The sequence below is a fragment of the Pollachius pollachius genome (assembly GCF_949987615.1).
Source record: "Pollachius pollachius genome assembly, chromosome: 4".
Classification (NCBI taxonomy): Eukaryota; Metazoa; Chordata; class Actinopteri; order Gadiformes; family Gadidae; genus Pollachius; species Pollachius pollachius.
The window spans coordinates 14512797-14533650 of NC_136937.1; the positions used below are offsets into that span (position 1 = coordinate 14512797).

Genomic DNA, 20854 nt, shown 5'->3' on the forward strand with positions numbered 1-20854 from the left:
TATGTATTATAATAATATTTATATAATTGAGAACTGCATCAGTTGTATTCTCCTCAACGAAATTATGGAAGACTAAAATCTATTTTTAGTCCAGCGGTCCAGTAGTTGATTAAGGGCGAAAAGGTTCCCACGCGCTATAGGCTGAGCACCCCCCTACACGCTGACGTGTGACGTGTGTGTGTTTACAACTGTCAGCGATCATCTCTGCGTCCCCTCAAGAGCTCAATGTACAGAGAGATCTGTATCTATAAGTGTTACCAAGGCTGCTGATAGCGATCTCTCTCTCTCTTGCTCGTGTTTCCCGAACACCAAAGCAACCTGTGGTTTAACTCCTAACCCCCCTACCCCCTCCCCCCCTAACCCCATGGAGGATACAAAACAAAAAAGAGTAAAGTGCAGGTGCTGCACAAATATAAAGTCCTTATCTTCTGCAGTTTAATTCTGGTCCTGATTCGTATCGGTGGACGAATGAGGTTATGGAAATCCACCGACCGATCTGCGACCGGGTTCCAGTCTTGAGGTAATCGTAGGAAAGGGAGAGTCGGGTGCCAAGGAGGCCCGTGGAAACAAGGTAGCCTACCCAGATACAGGGGTTCGGCTGGGCCTAGCTCAGGCCTACTCTGACGTCATCGCAAGGCTACTCATAGGCCCTATACTGTGAGACCCAGAGGTAAGACAGGTCTAGGATACAGCTAGAAGGCCTACAGTGGAAAGTGTAGGGGAAGAGAATGTCTTTCCACATGCCTTGCTCTGTCTGGTAGGCTACGCATGTCTGTATGTCTCTCTGTCTGCCTAGCTGTCTGTCTGTCTGTCTGTCTGTCTGTCTGTCTGTCTGTCTGTCTGTCTGTCTGTCTGTCTGTCTGTGGAAGTAATCACATGAGTGACAAAGTGAGAATGTTGGTGTTTAAATATAGATAGATAAATAAATGAATGAATGAGAGACAACATTAAGTAAAATAATACAACGAACAACCACGGGGAGAGACAACAACAATATGCTATTAACAGCAAGTAACCACAGCAACAACCATGCGTCGACAACCACATCATACAAGACGACTAATTGTTTGTTGTTTTGTTCTTTGTGAAATAGTTCTGTTTTATTAAGCATTTGCAATAAGGCGTAGAAATGTTCCACATTATATTCAACCACGTTATGTGTGCAACGTGGTTGAAAAGTTGCACACATTGTATATGTGCCTATGCCTAATCTTTGGTGGATGGGTTGGTGAGCAATTTAGTGTTCTAAATCCAAATACTGGAGGTCAAGTCTGGTCGTATTTATTCATGCAAAAGAAAAGCTGTTCTTGACCGACTTAATAATCAAAAATGAGAGGACAGGAAACAACTCCTAATTCAGGAATTATATTCTACATGCTTGTTTCTAAAATTAAACACACATTTCTGTTATAAATATTAATTGGTCTTGGATATATTACATAATAATATGATTGTTGTTTGCGTACTGCCACCATTTGGTTATAATGTCAATGGAAGTTGGGTTGTAGCCTCTATTCTAAGCGGTAAACGTCTACCATAAAAACAAAGGGTGTTGATGCCCCCTGCTGGTGAACAGACGCCTTGACTGGCTGTAACGTGTACGCCTCTATTCGGCATATTACAATTTGCATTTACCAGACTCAGCCACACAGTGGTGACACACAACCCGACATTATTCCCTTTTCTTCCATAAATTAAAATATCGACCATATTCATTGCAAAACAGAAGGCAATTGTAATACAGAACAGTATTTGCAGTGCCTTCAAGTTCAATATAACTTTAAAGGGAATTGGAACATCGAAATCCATGGCCATTGTTTTGAATGTGATTGGAGGGAAATAACATTAAGGTATTTCTAATCTTTCTACTTTCTGTTTATGTCGTGGGCATTTATACCCAAACTAAGGATGTAAAAAGCAGCTTGGCCAACTAGTTCTTGAATATTTTATCAGGGTTGTGTTTTTTTTAAGCAGCGGGAGAGTCAAGTTACAAAGGGACATAGACTCCTGTGTCTCTTGCTCGCAGGGACCCACCTGCACATACTGGGTATAAGGACATCTTTGTTATTTAAACAGGCCATGTGGTGCAACGATACCAATGACTTCATTATATGCTCGTCTTGTTATAGTGACGGCCATCGTCCCGTTAAGGTGTGGAAAAGCAATGAACGCCAACAACAACAAGACTATCAGCAGCCAGAAGCACAGATGTGTTGCAGGATATGCCTAGCATATACTCACAGAAGTGAGGTAGTGTGCAGGTTGCTTGTATTGCGAAGGTTATTTGTTTGAAATATATATTTGAATACAATTGTAAATTACGTGAGTGGTCTGAATTGACTGAATCTAGAAAGAAATTGTTGAAGTATATTAATTCTAAGGAGACGTTTTTCACAAGGCCTATTCCAGCAAAAATAGGCCTACCTTCATTGGAGATGACCAGTTGCCATACAAACCTCCACTCCTTTTATGGTAAACAAGTCCCTCCCCTTTCGTCTCACCTGCTTATAACCACACCTGTCGCATCAGCAACACACAATTCCCTGAACCACTCACACTCGTTGTCGTTACATATACAGGTATGTGCATTTCTTCCTTTAAATGCATTATCTATGACGTCTGCTCATTTTTAAAAAAATTGAATTGAATGATGTAGCACTTTTAGATGTAATACATTTTCCCATGTTGACTATACAAATGTTAGATCATTTAAGTTATTCAGCATCCTCCTTATCTCCAGGTGCATTATTATTATAATACTGAAGGTTAACAAGTATTAATGAGTTTGTTTCTAGTTGCAGTTGACTTAGTTCTGTGTAAATGAGGTATCAATGATACAAATTACGTGTCATTTAAACCGCACAGTTTTATCAGGACATTCGGTACACTGAAAGGAAATAACAATCCGTTTCCTGGGGAACAATACTCTTCCTTGTGTCATTGGAATTCCGCCTGAATATTTTCCTGATCATTTTCCCAAGCTCTATCTTTCATCTGAACAAGGGCTGTCTGTCTCCCTATAGGACTCCTCTTTGTAGCGTTGTAAGAATGGTGTTGTGGGGGTCGGGTGACAGAGAGAGAGAGAGAGAGAGAGAGAGAGAGAGAGAGAGAGAGAGAGAGAGAGAGAGAGAGAGAGAGAGAGAGAGAGACACACACACACAGAGAATGAGATAGAGAGAGACACAGAGGCAGGTAGAGGTAGAGAGGCAGGTGTCTTGTCCGCTAATCTTCAATTTAATCCCTTATGAGACACACCTATATATAAATATATAAGTTAACAATATTTGATGATAATGTCAGACAAAATATCTTTCTGGGAAAATATCTTTCAATTTTTATCCTTCATGAAACGTATATAAATATATAAAGAAGTAATATTTGTCATTATACCAATGTATACATTCCTAAAGTCTGTTTGTCTGTTTTTCTATGCTTTCTCAAGGTAGTGATAGGTTTAGCGGCACGCTTTTATTTGACCCTGAAATACAATTGAGTTTAACACCGTAAGCTGTTAAAATGATGAGCCTTCTCTTCTCATACATTGCAACAGCATCATGGAGATGGTTTGTTGGTGGTCTCGCTCCGTAGCCTCTGTGGAGACCCGGCATGCCCTCACTTCCCTCCCCCTTGGGTCACTCGGTTGTTATAACCTAGGCCTTCTGTTTACCAACGCGCCGCGGTGCTCTGGGCTGGAACAGAGGGTTAAAGCCTTCTTTAGTCCGGTAACTGCGTCGTTATATCCGTATCTCCCCTATCTCCTCCCCGGTTTCCCAGCAACCTGCGTCCAAGAGCCCATTCAAAAGGAACTGTTTGGTCGTTCACCTGTTTTTATTTCTCTTCAGTTCCGCATGAACAGTCCATTTGTTGGTTTTCGTTTTCCTCTGACGATAATGCCCTTTTATCAAGCTTATTAAGAATGTTTAGCAACTCCTGCTCAAACAAATCCAATATTGAACAAACGTGAAAACATGAAATGAATTGTGTTTTCAAAATACGCCTAATAAAACCAGCATTGTATGTATTGTGACAAATAGCACAATTAAAAGTGCTCCTTCATGAAGGCTGAGGGTGACTCCCATGTCGCCCGCAGACAGCCAGACCCCAGCAGCATGTCCTCCAGCATGTCCGTGAGGAGCTTCTCCCTGGGCCGCCAGCCCTCCTTCTCCAGCCTCTCCCTGAGGGACAGCGGCCGCCAGCGCTCCAGGGCCTCCGTCTCTTTCTCCTCCTCCGGCCCGCTGGGCCGCTCGGCCTCCAGCCTGGACCTCAACGGGCCCGTCAGCCTGCAGCACAACGGCATCCACGGCAACAGTGCCAACGAAAAGGAGGCCATGCAGGGGCTGAACGGCCGCCTGGCCAGCTACCTGGACAAGGTGCGTGCTGCGCTCTGATTGGTCGCTTCACGGATCAGCGGTCAGGCGGGCTAGGCAAGGGGGGGTTGAAGAACACAAAGTACTTGTACTGTGAGAACCTTCCAGGCGTTATTGGTGTGGTGTTATTCTATGTATGGTCTTTTGGACAATGAATAATCACAGGTGCTGCAGGAGGCATCGTAAACTATCATAAGTATTTTAAAAGGTGCTTTGGAAGGAGCCAAACATTGTCCTTTCAGGAGCTGAGGGTTCAGTCGTCTCTCAGCTGAGAGACGAACACAAAGATTGTGTTGTTGAAATGATCAGAGAAAATAGCGGCTTTATAGAGTCATATCTAATTAGTCATGTTCTAGAGTATAATAATAAAATTAACCAGAAATTAACTAGCAATGTTGAGGTCTCCTTCTGCTCAGTTACGTAGGGAAACGTGTTTTGACACATTTACTCAATCATATTCACTCATTCATATTAAGCAGGCTTAGTCGTAGTAGTAGTAGTCATACCTGAATATCGTTTGAATCCTTGAAACATATGCAGAAAGTGGATGACAGAAAAGCAAACATGACACACACGCACACACACACACACACACACACACACACACACACACACACACACACACACAGCCTTGGTTTAAAAAATGTGTTAATATTGAAAATGCCTTGAAATCAATTAATTGATAGAAGAGGGAAAAAATAAATGGTATTGTGATGCATTGTCCAAAAGGTGCGTACTCTGGAGCACTCCAACGCAGATCTGGAGATGAAGATCAAGAAGCTGATGATTGACCGCATACCCAAAGGTCATGACCTGGACTCCATGATGGCCCAGGCCCATACTGTGGAGCTAGAGGTCAGCGCTGTAACATAATGCTGTAATGTACAGCCAACACGGTAGACACTTGTTTACACAGTTTACACAGCCAGCAAGTTTATGCTGACATTTCTGTGGAAATCTGTTTGCATAGACAAACTATTATTCAAATTTTCTGCGACCTTTCGTGATAGCTGAGTAGTAGTATCCGACTGCTGTCCTATAAACCACAAGTTCAGTATTAGTTTACTCTTATCACACACCTAACTGGAATGTACTGTTAGGTTACTGGAGCAATGGGTCACCTTGGCTAAAATGAATCTATGTTGTTGACTCTGGGCCTGCTTAAGATAAAAACACTACTAATATCAATCATAATAAGATATAACATAACAAGCCGCTATGTTGTCTGTCAGGTGAGGAAAAGGACTCTGGAGAATGCCCGTCTCCTGCTGGAGATCGACAACGCTAAGCTAGCTGCAGACGACTTCAGGATCAAGTGAGCGACACATCCCTTCTTAGAATGATGAAGGATGTTTCCTCTTTTTAAATTAATATGATTAATAAACAATACATCCTTCTAACCGTCATACTAACCATCATGCTAACCATCCTTCTAACCCTCCCGCTAACCATCCTTCTAACCCTCCTTCTAGCCATCCTTCTAAACCTCCTTCTATCTCTCCTTCTGACCAACCATCTAACCAACCATCTAACCCTCCTGCTAACCAACCATCTAACCAACCTTCTAACCATCGTTCTAACCAACCTTCCAACCCTCCTGCTAACCAACCATCTAACCAACCTTCTAACCATCGTTCTAACCAACCTTCTAACCCTCCTGCTAACCAACCATCTAACCAACCTTCTAACCATCGTTCTAATCAACCATCTAACCCTCCTGCTAACCAACCATCTAACCAACCTTCTAACCATCGTTCTAACCAACCTTCTAACCCTCCTGCTAACCAACCATCTAACCAACCTTCTAACCATTGTTCTAACCAACCTTCTAACCATCGTTCTAACCAACCTTTCTTACCCTCCTGCTAACCCTCCTTCAAATACTCCTTCTAACCATCATGTGTGCGATCATTCGGGGTAAAGCATCCATCTGTGAGCCTTTGCTCTCCCCTCAGGTGGGAGACCGAGCTGGTGATGTGCCAGTCGGTGGACAGGGACTGTATGGCCCTGAAGAAGGCCAAGACGGACCATGAGCAGATCATCTCCACCCTCAGAGGGGACCTGGACAGCCTGAAGGAGGAGCTCTACTTCCTCAAGAAGAACCACCAGGAAGTTGGTGTTCTCCTTCCCTCTTTCTGTTCTTTATCCAGACGTTCCCCTCTCTGTCCTCTGTCCTTGTCCTCAAAAACCCAAGTCATCACTTAAAAATGTCTATGTCTATGTTCATTCCCACTTCCTTTGTTCTTTCGCTATTTATTTTCATTCATTGCTGACTTCTTCTATTCATTCGGTCATTAGTGCTCCATCACTGCTAGTCTGTGGCTCTCAGACCCTCCACGGTGTCTGTCTACCCGACCGAAACCACATTCCTTAGAGCCACAATAGAGTAGAGAAAGACAGAGCGAGCCAGGGAGAGGAGGAGAGATTAAGATTACGAGAAAGAGAGAGAGAGAGAGAGATAGAGTGAGCGACGGAGAGATAAAGAGAGAAAGCGATAGAGAAGTGGAGAGAAAGGGTGTGTGTGTGGGTGGGGGGGGGGGGGGGGTGTGGCGAATTGGACCCCTTCTGAGTCCTCTGGTTACCCTGAACAATAGAGGCAGTGGGATCCTGTTTCCCAAACCCTCCTCGTCTGCACAACCAGCTGATATGAAACCAGGGCTATCTGACATCCTGTGGGGGGGAAACCAAGATATGAGCTCGGAGCTCTGCCGTCTCCTCAATACCATGGGAGGAACAAGATGACAGGGCGGCCATACTTGTTTTATTAACAAGCAAGTACTTGTAAATGAGTCACAACGTACTATGAAAAACAAACAAATTAATATTTTCATTGTATTATTATTCTTCAGACAGAAGTGTGAGGCGTAGATCCACAAATTTGAACCTCAGAATTTACCGTACCTTCCAATAGCTAGTGGGGGGTGGTGGAGTAAACTGAGCCGGTCTCATGAAGAATTGATCAGTGTCAATAATAGAGCAGCTTTCACGTTCTCGCTTTCTAACTGACAAGTCTAACTGACTCTATACTGCCATGTGTGTGTGTGTGTGTGTGTGTGTGTGTGTGGCCCCATATGCCTATTTTCACACAGGCATATACAGACAAACACACACACACACACACACACACACACACATATGCATGGACAAATGCAACCTACAAACAAATAAACACATGGAAAAATACAATTAGATTATTCAGTACATGTATTAGTTCCCATTCCATTGAAGAAGTATGTGTGTTTGTGTGTGTGTGTCTGTGTGTGTTTGTGTGTGTGTGTGTGTGTGTGTGTGTGTGTGTGTGTGTGTGTGTGTGTGTGTGTGTGTGTGTGTGTGGGTGGTTTGGGTCTCCAGGAGCTGGAGCAGTTTAGGTCTCGTATCGCCAAGGACGAGGTGAACGTGGAGCTGGACTCCTTCCAGGGCCCCGACCTGGGGGAGGTCCTGGCCGGGCTGCGCTCCCAGTATGAGGGCATCGTCCACAAGAACAAGGAGCAGGCCGAGCAGTGGTCCCGCAAGAAGGTGACGCTCCCAGGGTTTATATGGTCGGCTGGAACCCGGCGTCACCAACACACTAACACCAGAACCAACACACTAACGCTAAAACAAACACCAGCATATAATCATTATCAACACAGTAACACATACCCCGTACCAATGTGTACCCGTGTTTGTGTGTGTGTCTTCATGTGTATGTCGTCGTGTGTGTGTGTGTGTGTGTGTGTGTGGTGTGTGTCTTCGTGTGTGTGTGTGTTGTGTGTGTCTTCATGTGTATGTCGTCATGTGTATCTTCATGTTCATTTTCGGGTGTGTGTGTGTGTGTGTGTGTGTGTGTGTGTGTGTGTGTGTGTGTGTGTGCGTGTGTGTGTGGTGTGTGTCTTCATGTGTGTGTCTTCATGTGTGTGTGTGTGTGTGTGTGTGTGTGTGTGTGTGCGTGTGTGTGTGGTGTGTGTCTTCATGTGTGTGTCTTCATGTGTGTGTGTGTGTGTGTGTGGTGTGTGTCTTCGTGTGTGTGTGTGTGTGTGTGTGTGTGTGTGTTAATGTGTATTTATCTGTGTGTGGTCCAGCTGGAGGTGGTGCAGCACGAGGTGAAGGAGAGCAACGAGGCGCTGCGCACCGCCCAGGCCGAGCTGGTGGACCGCCAGCGCTTCCTGCAGACCCTGGAGGTGGAGATGGAGGGCCTCCACAAGCAGGTCACATGACACGCCACGCACCGCACCATTGGCCCTCCTCACTGGGGTGACACCTAGGGACTAGTCTCACTAATTAGACTTTAAATCAACCATCTTAAGTCTGATGGCAGGCCAGCTCAGATCCGGATGAACGCTTTGTATTTGTTTTCGACCAATCATGTCGCTGGAGCAGGGATCTGTAAGCGCATTGTTGGCAAACACAAACGGGGCCAACAGTAGTGAACGATTGAACAGTGTTTGTTATAAACCTGTGAGCTTTATCCGCCCACGCAACAGACTTTTCTTTGGTAAATAATCTCCATAACGTAGTAGGACTGCCGGAACCCAGGTTATTGTTTGACAAACACAAGTGTTACTCATATAATAATGATGGAATGCTACTACTGCAGTGCTTAGCGGGGACATTGATAGTATACTAAGCTAGTGAGGATAAGTCTACTACCTGTGCTTGGTAGAAAGCAGCGGACCCTTACTTAGTGTTATGAGCGACACCTGTGTTTATGCTACGATGATGCTTGTCGAAAGGTTCTCTCGGTTCGTATCGGTGGTGGAGTTGGGAAAGCTGTAGAGTTTTAAACCAAAATGGCCCCTAGGTGAAGAAGACAAATGGAGGGGACTGTGGGAGATGTACAAAACACACGTATTTGTGTGTATTGATTAAAAAACGACTTGTATCTACAACATAAAATGGCACACAGTACATTCAGTGTAAGATGAATCAAGTAATAGGAGCTAGGGACACAGGTCCGGTGGCACAGGTCACATTTCAAATTGGTTAAATAATGCATTTAACATGCTCCATGTAGTAAAAGGTTTTGCACAACCAAACTTGATTTCATAATAAAGATAACGGCACACTATCTTTTAGAGATTCAAGAGATTGATGTACGTATTATATTTGTCTATATTTGTATTCAATTCAGTTCAAAGCACTTTATTCATCCCCAAGGGAAAGTTAAATGGTTAAATGTACTTTCTGATACTTTACGTTCTGATGGCAAGTCAAATCAGTTTCTAATTGAGTGTGCCAAGCAAGCAGGCTCACCCAGACATAAGTGAAATACTTATTTCATCTGCAAATCAAGAAATGCAAAGCAAGAGTTTTTGCATCCTTTTTGACTTCTTATTGACCTTAGCAAGCCTTGAAAGAATATGTACACCTGTTGACCTAAGAATGACCTAATTTACATTGAGATTTGATTTAATCAGTGCGAGGCGTTTTTTTTTTTATTCCCTGTTCAACTTTAGTCAGCGAAGCACTAACCCATAATTCTGTGAAGTCAAATGCAGCTGAAAAAATACACTTTTTCTTCATCAAAGCTTAACCTTTACACCTAAGTGTGTCACTCAGTGTGTCTTGAGTCATCCCTGAAATGCTGGGATAGTGTGTTGGAAGACAGGAAGTCCTACGGAAAATCTTAGATCAGTCTGTTAAATAATAGTCAGGATCAGGTTTTCATTTGAACAAATTATTTGTGATTTCTTGCTATTCTATCCTTTAATGTGTCAGGGATTTTCCTAAAAGGCAATGTTGTTTTGATCTCTTCGGAAAAAGCTAATCCTTGTCGACAGGAAGCATATCTTCAACAACACTGCCATACTGGTTTCAGGTGGTTTCAGTGGTCTGACTTGTCTCACATGAAAAAGCTACCACCCCCACAACTAATTTGTTCACTGATGTTTGCATGTTGACTGTGATGTGGTGACAGAAACACATAGTATGATTAAAAAAAAACAAGACGGTTCTAATCAACAGTCGAACTTGAACATCCAAACTACCGATTAGGATAGACCGAACTTGGCACACTTGGTATTAGAGAAAGGTCCAATGTCTGTATCTCAAACTCTTTGCTTGGGCGGTTGTGCTCATGTTTCGACAATGACGCCCAAACGCACAGTTTTAAGTTCGGAACACCGGGACCACCCTGCCTCTTCCCCCCCCCACAGGTGTCCGCCCTGGAGGGAAACCTGGGCGAGACGGGCCAGAAGTACTCAGGGGAGATGGAGAGACTGCAGTCCACCCTGAGCCAGATGGAGGAGGACCTGTCCCAGCTCAGACTGGACATGCAGCGCACCAAGACCAGCTATGAGCAGCTGCTGCGCATCAAGCAGAACCTGGAGATGGAGATCGCCACCTACAGGCGGCTGCTGGAAGGGGAGGAGACGTGAGTCCGTTGTTGTTGTTTTTCTTTTGTAAAAACCTACGGAAGCATATTGCATTGTCGTTTTATGTTATATTAATTAATTAATTCAAACATCATAACAACAGGCCGATATTAATTTTTCCTGAACTAATGCAAAGTGCTTCTGTTAAAAAACAACAATATAATAATGTCTAGAAATAAAGTATAAAAATAATATTAATATCATTGCTAGTACAGAGGAATGCCACATTGAAGGAAGTAAAAAAATAAACTGCTTCCTCTCTACTCAGGGTCAAGGCCATTCCAGTCGTACCAAAAAGTAAGTATCCCTCTCAGATATGATGGTGAATAAACATTATTACATAAAAGTGAAGGATATCACAGTCTGACCTTGGAAGTTATTTTGCTTATACCGCTTCACATTGCATGTGTTAACACTCATATTTACAGTGTTGTCGCTCACTCTGTTTAGTGGAGCTTATCTCACACTCATCAGAAGCGTTAAGGGAGGTGCAAGTCACACCCCCACACACAAACACACACACACACACACACACACACACACACACACACACACACACACACACACACACACACACACACACACACACACACACACACACACACACACCGTCTTTTGCAGTGGCCCAAGACTGATGGTAGTTGAATACATCTTCAAACAACACAAACACCCAAAATAGATTGGCTCCTATAGCAACTTGTGTGTGGGTGTGTGTGTGTGTGTTTAGTAATTATGTTCATGTAAGTGGCCCGGTGTCATTAGACTAGAAAGAAAACAATAATTATGAAGCTTAACATCCTTTCAAATGGTCCCTTAAAGGAGACACATGATAGCCATTGTTGTTTTCACATCATCTATAGAATAACGTACACAATAATTTGCAGCCTTACATTCCCTTGACTATTTCCTCACAATCGGTCTGGTCTTGTCTCGTTTCCGCCCTTTACTCTTATGTTCTCTTCTTCTATTATCTCATCTTTCATCCTTAATCATCCTTTTATCTCCTCTTCTCTCACTGTCCTCTCCTTCTCTCTTCCTCGCCTTCTCTCTCTCTCCCTCTCTCTCTCTCTCTCTCTCCCTCTCTCTCTCCCTCTCTCTCTCTCTCTCTCCCTCTCTCTCCCTCTCTCTCTCTCTCTCTCTCTCTCTCTCTCTCCCTCTCTCTCTCTGCAGAGGAGCCTGACGTGCGCACCAGGAAGATCGTGAAGGTGGTGACTCAGACCATGATCAACGGCAAGGTGGTGGATGAGTCCAGCGAGCTGGAGCAGATAGAGGAGACCAAGCAATAGAGTGAGCGAGATGGAGGGAGAGGTGGAGAGAGCAGGAGAGCTAAAGAGGAGCAGGTGGGTAGAGGGAGCAACGTAGAGAGACAATAAAGGGCGAGAGAAGGGTTCATAGTGTCAGCCTTGTGGACAATGTAGGATAGGTGAAACTGTAGAACAACGTGAAAGAGAGAGGATTTATTCTATTTTTCTTCTTGCGTCTGACCTTACTTATAACCAGTCTTGCCTTTGATAGAGTGTTGAAACTAACAGGTTTTGTTTGGATGAAGATATTTGGAAATCTTTGTGTTCATCGTAGTTCTGCACCATTATATCTGAGAGTTAGATTTGCTTTGAACAATTTGCGTGAGAGTAAACCAAACTGGTGCATGTTTTAGAACTGCCTGTCAACAGTAGTTATGTGATGAACTGAACACCGTATTTATTTCTTATGCTCCTGTGCTGACTATATGATCTAGCGAGATTTCATAAACCAGAATGGTTTAATAACATTTTAGTATGTTTGTGCGTTTGATTAAGCTGTATTGAAAATGAATAAATAAAGAGGTTCTACATTCAACATCTGATGTTTCTTCTTCCTATAATTAGTATAAAACAATAGGATGTGATAATGAATATCATTTTGTCATGTTCATTCCATATGTACGATCGATTTGTTGGAGGAATATCGCATAAACCCTGCAGGAGAAATATAGTACAACCAGAATAAGATTCCACAGTTCATCACTCTCACCGGATAATGTTGATTATCTTACAATAAGAAAGCAAGTAACTAAGTTACTCAGTTTACAAATGATACAACGAATGAATGAACACACAACAACCAGTTAAGGAAACAGTGAATCGATCCATTCCTTAAGAGAAGACTTATCACAAGTTCTTAGAGGTTAGAAACCGAGTTGTGATGTCATCAAACATTTTGTTCTTCAAATTCCTAACAAATCGTATTAAGTTAAACATTGAACAATTAAATGTAATTGTATGCGGTTGTAGAAAACGTGATAGTGATAGAAGAGGAAAGGTGACAGACTGCAAGGTCTGATAGGTTTCTATCTTCAGGTGAAACATGTTTCTCTGTTGTTTCTCTGGATCTGGATTCAACCCGAAAGACATGATGGCTTCTTCCTTGTAGAGCAGGAAGCAGGAACTCACCACCTGTTGTTGTGGAGGACATTACAGGACACTTACCTGATGTTTATCCCTCCCTCACCTTCTTAGTGCTCTCTCTCTCTCTCTATTTTCTCACTGACAGACCTACGGATACACAGAGAAACACGCACACTCACACACACACACACAGACACACACACACACAGAAAAACACACAAACATACAAACACTCACACTCACATACACAACCACACCACCCCCCCGTCCCAGAGGTAGCCAGAAGTCAGAGACGAGTGGGAGTCAGAGGGATCAGGCGGGATTAGGGCGCAGCCCCGAGACAAGAGTGCTGCTACACCCCACCCAGGAGGACCCAGCCTGTGGTTACGCAGTTCAAATCATGAACATCACAACATAGGTTGAGCACATAAAAACCACGTGTCCAGCCCAGAGTTTGGCAATGATGACGTGAGGGGAATGTTTGTTATTGTGATGAGGCAAGACATGATGCATAGAACAGACTAAAGGAAGTGCTCACCATTAAACAAACAACTTTTTTATTGTATTCCTTTTTTTTCGATAAATTATGTTACAATTCAGCCTCATCCCGTGGGCGTGAAGTCTGCTGATAAACTCTCTTTGTCGTTCACATGTTTATTCCATCGACAGCACAGGGAGGCCATGGCCCCCACCGAACACACGTTTTCATCGTGTTGTTTCTACCACCGTGCCGAACGCAGCGGAGGAAAGACAAACACGCTTAACTCTAATCCACAGGACAGCCACTCCTAACACAGCAAAACACCTCGTTGTTTCTGGCTGTGTTTAGACAAATTGCTGCCAGCCTGTATGTAAATACTTTGTGTATCTTATAATGATGCTAGAAGGACATGGCAGGACACCAACTGGCAGCTGCGGGAGGTTTGGTTGAGCTAAGGGGCCAACATGAACACTTCTGGTACTGAAGAGTCACCTCGTTGGAGCATGGCAGCATGTGAGCTCTAGAACGCTCACACGGTTCATCCCCGTGAAGGGGTGGGGGATTTAATGATGCTATAGAAATGGGGAGGAATAGGAGGCCGTGTTAGAACATCTTTAGCACCCTAGTGATGTACAGAGCCTGAACACCGGGGTTAGCCCCCTACTCTAGTGATGAGTGGTGCAGACACCGGGGTTAGCCTCCTGCTCTAGTGATGAGTAGAGACACCGGGGTTAGCCCCCTACTCTAGTGATGAGTAGTACAGACACCGGGCTATCCCCCTACTCTAGTGATCAGTGAGACACCAGGGGATGAGCACCCCGTACTGGCCTGAAAATGGACTGAAAAAATATAAGTGCATTCCTATTCTACAATCTATTCCATCTCCTATCCATTCCAATCCTACTAATATAAAACATACCTGTACTTCTGTCCTAATATTACTACTACTATGACTACGACAAATGCTACAACTATTACTACTTCTACCATCACTCACTGTTACAGTGGGTAAGATGTAGTGTAATGGTAAGCTTGGGTGTGGGATTTGCTCCCCTACAGTCAAATCATTCAATATGACGCCTAACCCATGACTTGATCCTGATTATTGTTATTTATTCTGAATCAATTGTCACAAAACCTTTTCCACTCATAATAACACATTAATAGTGCTGTCCTGGTTTTGTAAACACGGTTTCTACATAACAGGACGGCGCTCAATAAGCCGCAGTTTTCACTGCACACTTGTAAAGACGTTTAAACCGTAGAACAGAGGTTTCCAACCACAGGCCACCATGCTGTCGGTTCAGACTGCCCTCTACTGGACAAGCCATGAGGCAAAGTTATTTTCGTCAACTGTACGTCACTTTGGTTATTCCAAGTCATTTAAAATATTTGACTTGACTTGACTTATAGAAGTAGAAGTGGTTATGGTATTCGTGGACTAAACAAGTTGTTGTTCTGTTGGAGATTCAATGCACAAGTGTAACGAATAAAAACATTGTTAAGTAAGCTAGTTTGCTATTATAATGGCAGATTTAACACATGGCTGGTTAGATAGCTGTAAAGCCTCATTTCAACCGGGGACGTAAGCGCCGCGGTCACCGCTGCTGATCGCTGCCACTCTAATCATTGAAACCATTCCCACCGGGCGCGCTGCGGAACGTCTCAGCAGCGTCCCAGGAGCGGCACGCCGCGCCGCAGCGCTATCATTCCGTAGCACTTCCATTTTTGACGCGAGCCGTTGCTGAACCGCGTCAATATCAACAGAGCAGATCGAGCCGGGCAGGAAGTCAAAAAGTAAAAGCCATAGAGCATCCGGTCAATTTTCAAAATAAAACACAATACTCAGCTCATGTACCCTATCACAACTTCACATCAACATTACGTCATGACCGGTGGCACCAGGTCAGCAGTCAATCAATCAAAGGGTCTCAGAGGTTCGGCAACATGGACGACGAGAGACTGATTGTTGAAGTGGAGCAACATAAAATAATTTATTTTAAAAAATCATCCTTTTTATAAGGACAAGGTCAGAAAGGACAAAGCCTGGCATTTAATTGCAGTAGTTTTGGGAATGGAAGGTGAGTCCATTAGGTTTAGGATTATCGCGTGATCTCGTGAGCTCGCGTGAATACGGCTGGCTCGCAAGGCAGCGCTACGCTACCGTTACGCGCCCGGTGGAAGTGGACGCAGGGCAGAGTTCGCAGCCGTTCCGCGGCGCGGACGTCCCCGGTGGGAATCAGGTGTAAGAGTTAGCACTTTCTCGCCGGACTAACTGTTAAATTGTGGCCAGAGAAACATTGTCCCATTCTGACCTAAACCTTATGGCTGCTGCCGTCAGGAGTCAACACTGCATTAGGATCTGCTGAGGAAGGGAAACATCACTACAACTATTAGTTATGACTCTTATGAGTCATGACAACTGTCAAACACTGCACACTTGATTTAATGAAATCAAATACAATTCAAAACATACAACACCATATCATATCACACAATATGCTGTGAAATAAGGATAATTATTGCGATTGGCTTAATAAACATGCATTCTGATGACATCATAAAGAACTTGTATTTTGAGAGTTTCAGAATGAAAAGGAAACGTCTCCGTTAATGCGAAGCAACTACAAGTGGCCCACGGTTGTCCTCTCAGCCGCCAGAGTTGATCCCATCAGAGCTAAGCTAGTTTTCAGACGGACTTGCTGTATTTTTGGCTGAGCACCTCCCCAGCTCTTCCTTGCCAGCAGCAGTCAACGGCCCTCTGTCTGTGAGTCTGCCTGCGTGTCTCCGGCCGCCTGTCAACGCAGAGCTACTTCCTCCTCCTTGGGAACACAACACGGGATTGTGTGGACCAGCGGTCCCATCATGGAGGAAGAATGTAGAAAAGTTGAAAAGAAATATGAATGCTGTTGGCAGGATGCAGAATGCTCTTGGCCTCTACAGCGCTGAACCTGGTCTGCGTTAGATGACATGTGGTTGAATATAAATAAATATAACGCCTGAAGACCGCCTACAGCATGACCACTGTAATGTGACCCTTGACCCTGGTTCTCTGTGCTAAGCTAAGTAGTGCTTGAGATGGGACCACCAGTAAGCCTATTATTACTGGTTATATCTGTTTGCTATGCAACTGGTTATTATTACTTATGGCTTGTAAGGTGCCAGTAAGTATTCCGAAATCATATTTTACAGCATCGAGTAACCAAGTCTGATGGATAGTGTTACCTTGATAGATTAATAATTAGTATTTAGCTATTAAGTTCCTAAGTACGTATCCCTAGGTGCCACTACATTTGACATACTAAGCTTTTAGAAAAATGATTTAATTTATAAAATATTTGCAATTCAAGAAATAAGACAAAACACCAATCCAGAGTTCTTTGTTTAGAAAAAGGTTTTATTCATTGAGATGCACTCAGAGCAGCAGAGCAGCAACCCTTCCCCAAGCCCCTGGAGAGACCCAGAGAACAGGCACCAAACAAACACAAGAGCAGGGGGGTGGAGGCGAAAGAGGAGAAGGAGTCGCTACACCTTTCCCTCTCACGCTTCTAACCCTGGCCTTCCTCCACCTCCACCTGGGCCGAGTTGACACAGCCTCACATTCATCCACCAGCTCCTGATGATCTGCTCTCTGTTACTCCCTCCAACCAGTCTGCTCTGCTCTCAGCCATCCACTCTCCCCCAGTCCCTCTCACAGTCTCTTTCCCTCTCTCTCCCTCTCTCTCCCACTCTCACTCTACAAACCACCCACATCCTCATCTTCTGTGTGTGTATGTCAAGGTCTAAATATATGTGCTTGTGTGTGTTTGTGTGCGTGTGTGTGTGTGTGCCTATGTGTCTGTCTGTGTATGTGTCTGTCTATGTGTGTGACTCTGTGTGTCTCTATGTGTATGTGTCTCTATGTGTGTGTGTGTCTAGCAGGCTCCGGACTGCAGGACGGGCTGGAACTGGCCCACCATGCAGATCTCCTCCTGCTTCTGGCGCAGCAGGCGCTGGATGGCGGGGGGCAGGCCGCGGGGGTTCCTGGAGAACACCAGGGAGTAGCCGTCCTCACAGCTGCCGTCTTCCTTCACCGAGCGGCAGGCATAGGTCAGGGCGTAGTTGTCGTAGTCGGTGTCGATCACCCAGTAGTTGTCGCCTGGGTGGGTGAGAGAGAGAGAGAGAGAGAGAGAGAGAGAGAGAGAGGGAGAGAGAGAGAGAGAAAGAGAGATGAGGTCAGCGGGCCGAGCGCTCAGCCTTAACACGTGATTGTTTTGTCTATGTTTCAGTGTGTGTGTATTCATCTGTACATGTGTGTAAGACTTAAAGGGTAATTCCGGTGTAAAATGGATTTTGGATATGTTTTGTATGATAATGAGTTGAAACGTTTGTTTTGAAGCACAAAAACTGTATATAGACGCTTTCTTCAGTTGGCTGTTTTTAGCCGATTCTATCAAAACGCTATAAACTTGGAACGATAGGGGCATTTGTTATGGTAAAAACTTAATCGCTATTTTAAACCACTTAAAAGGCTAAAAGTAGCCCGACACTTCTTTGGTAGTATAATAAGGGTCTTAACATATAAAACGAGGCATTGAGAACTTTGTAAGTGTACAGATTGTTTATTAAAAATGACATTTTATACACACAATACCGTTAGTAGATCACCCGTCGACGCCATTTTGTTTTTAAGACTCGATAAGTAGATTGGCGAACACAGAGCTTGCGTGTTGCTGACGGATGTCACAATCTCTGTGTTCGTCAATCTACCTATCGAGCCTTAAAAACAAAATGGCGTCGACGGGTGATCTACTGATGGTATTGTGTGTATAAAATGTATTTTTTAATAAACAATCTGTACACTTACAAAGTTCTCAATGCCTCGTTTTATATGTTAAGACCCTTATTATACTACCAAAGACGTGTCGGGCTACTTTTAGCCTTTTAAGTGGTTTAAAATAGCGATTTAGTTTTTACCTTAACCAGTGCCCCCATCGTTCTAAGTTTATAGTGTTTAGATAGAATCGGCTATAAACAGCCAACTGAAGAAAGCGTCTATATACGTTTTTTGTGCTCCAAAATGAACGTTTCAACTCGTTATCATACAAAACATATCCCAAATCCATTTTACACCGGAATTACCCTTTAAAAACACACTTAGACAAACATTAAGTGTGTGTATTGTGATGTTATGGTGTGTGTGTGTGTGTGTCTGTGTCTAGCAGGCTCCTCTTTTTGTGTGCGTGCGTGTGTTTGTTTTTGTGTGTGTGTGTGTGTGTGTGAGTTTCGCTGACCTCCACTTGACAGGTAACTGGCCAGTCCCTGGTAGTTCATGAACATCTTGCCTGGGTTATTGGGGTCTGGGACGGTGTACTGGGCGGCCATGTCAGCACAGACAACCCAGAAGCTGGAGAACACACCGTCATACATGTAGCATGTTAGCATGATGTACAACACAGACACCAATAAAATAACACAATCGACAACACATGTTCAAGTATAATACCACCAATGGTTGGTGACTTCATTCAAAGTTCAGATAATTGGTGTAATACACTTAAACATGTATTGTTGATCTTTTGTTAGTTTTCACATTACACATTGTGGTTTTTCTCTCTGGCTTGCATGCTTCCACTTCTTAGAGATTTTGCTGTTTGCTAAAGCTTTTGTTGCTGACATGTTGCTAAACCTGAACACTGTAGCCTGCATTATCACATTATCCTCCGTAATCCCGGAAAAACATGTTTGTTCTTAATACCACTCAGAATGCTCTTGTGAAGAATTAAGGCTTGTGCTGAAAGCTGTGGGTGAAGCCCTTTCTCCTCCCCCAGCTGCCTCCACCTGTCAATGACCTCAGCTCTCTCTCTGAGCAGGGGGCTGACTGTCCCACTTGACCTTCGACCCCTCCAGAAAGAAAATACCTCAGTGGAACCTAAACCCTATAGTCCTAGGAAGTAGTGAAATTTCTCAATCAGCTCTAACGAGGAGCACATTGGACATGAGGGGCAGCGTCAGAGCGAATTTGAATGTTGAATGAAAATAGCAAAAACATCTCCATTACGCCTTCAGTGAAATCAACTAAAAACCCCAGTAAATAAAGCGTGGAGTTGGAGTCCCAGGGCGTACCCGAAGAGGGTGACGCGGCCCTTGGAGGAGGCAGTCATGGTGCCGTCGTCGTCGATGGTGTACTCAGCGGAGATGTTGTCCTGAAGGAAAAGACCTTCCGGATCTTTCTTCTGGAGGGCGAACCACTTCCCGGCATACTGGGAACCAGAGGGGCAGGATATCGTCAAACCAGATCTGACTTTTATTATCTCAAAGTTCAAAATTGAACAAACTAACCAACTACAAAATTCTTGCTTTTGTGATTTATCAGATGAGTATTTTGTTCCATACGTGGATACATTATATATTTTTTATCTTTACTTGATATTAATCATTAAAAAAATGTTTATCCAATATTTTTTTAGTAATTCAAAGACACATGGTTTTGCGTGACTCTCAAGTGAGGGGTTTTGCTTGAGGGAAGGCATTTTATTTACCCTCTTAGGGTCGAAGTCCTGTTTCACGGTGAAGCTATCCACCACACAAGAGGCGGAGAGGCAGCGCTCAACGCAACACAGCACCAACGCAAGCAGGGCAATCTTAGTGCAGCCCATCCTGAAAGGAAAGAATGCATGGTTGTGGCTTGTGTTGTATTAAGGGTGAATGGACATGCACTACACTCGTGTCTTACAGATGAGGGTCTAGGTTTAGGCAACAATACTGGAATTACTTGAGATAGCAGAAATTATATCTCAAGTTGTCAACATCAAAGTCCTTCCCAATGAACAACTGGGTTCACAACCTGTGAACAGCTTCAAAGTTATTCCCAACAGTCACTAAATTACTAACCGTTAGATTACGTTTATTCTGAGCAAATGATCTTCTCTTAAATTACTGTAAAACACATTTCTTTCAGATATAACACAGTCCAAATGATTAGTTATTGAACTACAAGTTGCTGTCGTTGGGAATATAAACTGTGGCTGTACTTCCAGTTAAATTTAGTTGAAGTTTCCCTTTTACTGATTCATGAGATGTGATTACAAATTAGTCACAAATGCAGAACGAAATACAAAGTCCACAAATGACCATTCAACAATGAAAGGAAGGGTACGGTTTACCCTGCATCAAATACAGCTCGGTGTCTTACCTGTCAGTTTCTGAGTCAAGAAATGAAATCTCCTCGATCGTTATCCCCTGATTGTTGGGAGTTGTTTGTGAAACCCGCTTTATATAGACACT

General features: G+C 43.7%; 2 protein-coding genes across 2 annotated transcripts; one reads left to right on the forward strand and one right to left on the reverse strand.

Annotated features, from left to right (window-relative positions):
* The first annotated feature begins 2551 nt into the window (after positions 1–2551).
* On the forward strand, positions 2552–12559 carry LOC307074177 (keratin, type I cytoskeletal 18). Its single transcript, XM_079734202.1, has 10 exons — positions 2552–2579; positions 4091–4370; positions 5097–5222; positions 5600–5682; positions 6323–6479; positions 7719–7883; positions 8429–8554; positions 10502–10719; positions 10989–11017; positions 11891–12559. The coding sequence occupies exons 2-10, from the start codon at positions 4110–4112 to the stop codon at positions 12004–12006; spliced, it is 1281 nt and encodes a 426-aa protein (XP_079590328.1). The 5' UTR covers positions 2552–2579; positions 4091–4109; the 3' UTR covers positions 12007–12559.
* Positions 12560–17068: 4509 nt separating this feature from the next.
* On the reverse strand, positions 17069–20226 carry rbp4l (retinol binding protein 4, like; the record flags this gene model as incomplete). The annotated part of the gene is made up of 4 exons (XM_079735787.1): positions 17069–17726; positions 18862–18974; positions 19694–19830; positions 20110–20226. The coding sequence occupies 4 exons, from the start codon at positions 20224–20226 to the stop codon at positions 17503–17505; spliced, it is 591 nt and encodes a 196-aa protein (XP_079591913.1). The 3' UTR covers positions 17069–17502.
* Positions 20227–20854: the final 628 nt, after the last annotated feature.

What these genes read in the sequence shown, in the direction of transcription:
- LOC307074177 (XM_079734202.1), top strand. Translation starts at nt 4,110, where the DNA reads ATGTCCTCCAGCATGTCCGTGAGGAGCTTCTCCCTGGGCCGCCAGCCC. An exon ending in TGGCCAGCTACCTGGACAAG is followed by an intron (nt 4,371 to 5,096) that starts GTGCGTGCTGCG and finishes ATTGTCCAAAAG; the next exon opens with GTGCGTACTCTGGAGCACTC. An exon ending in TCAAGAAGAACCACCAGGAA is followed by an intron (nt 6,480 to 7,718) that starts GTTGGTGTTCTC and finishes TTGGGTCTCCAG; the next exon opens with GAGCTGGAGCAGTTTAGGTC.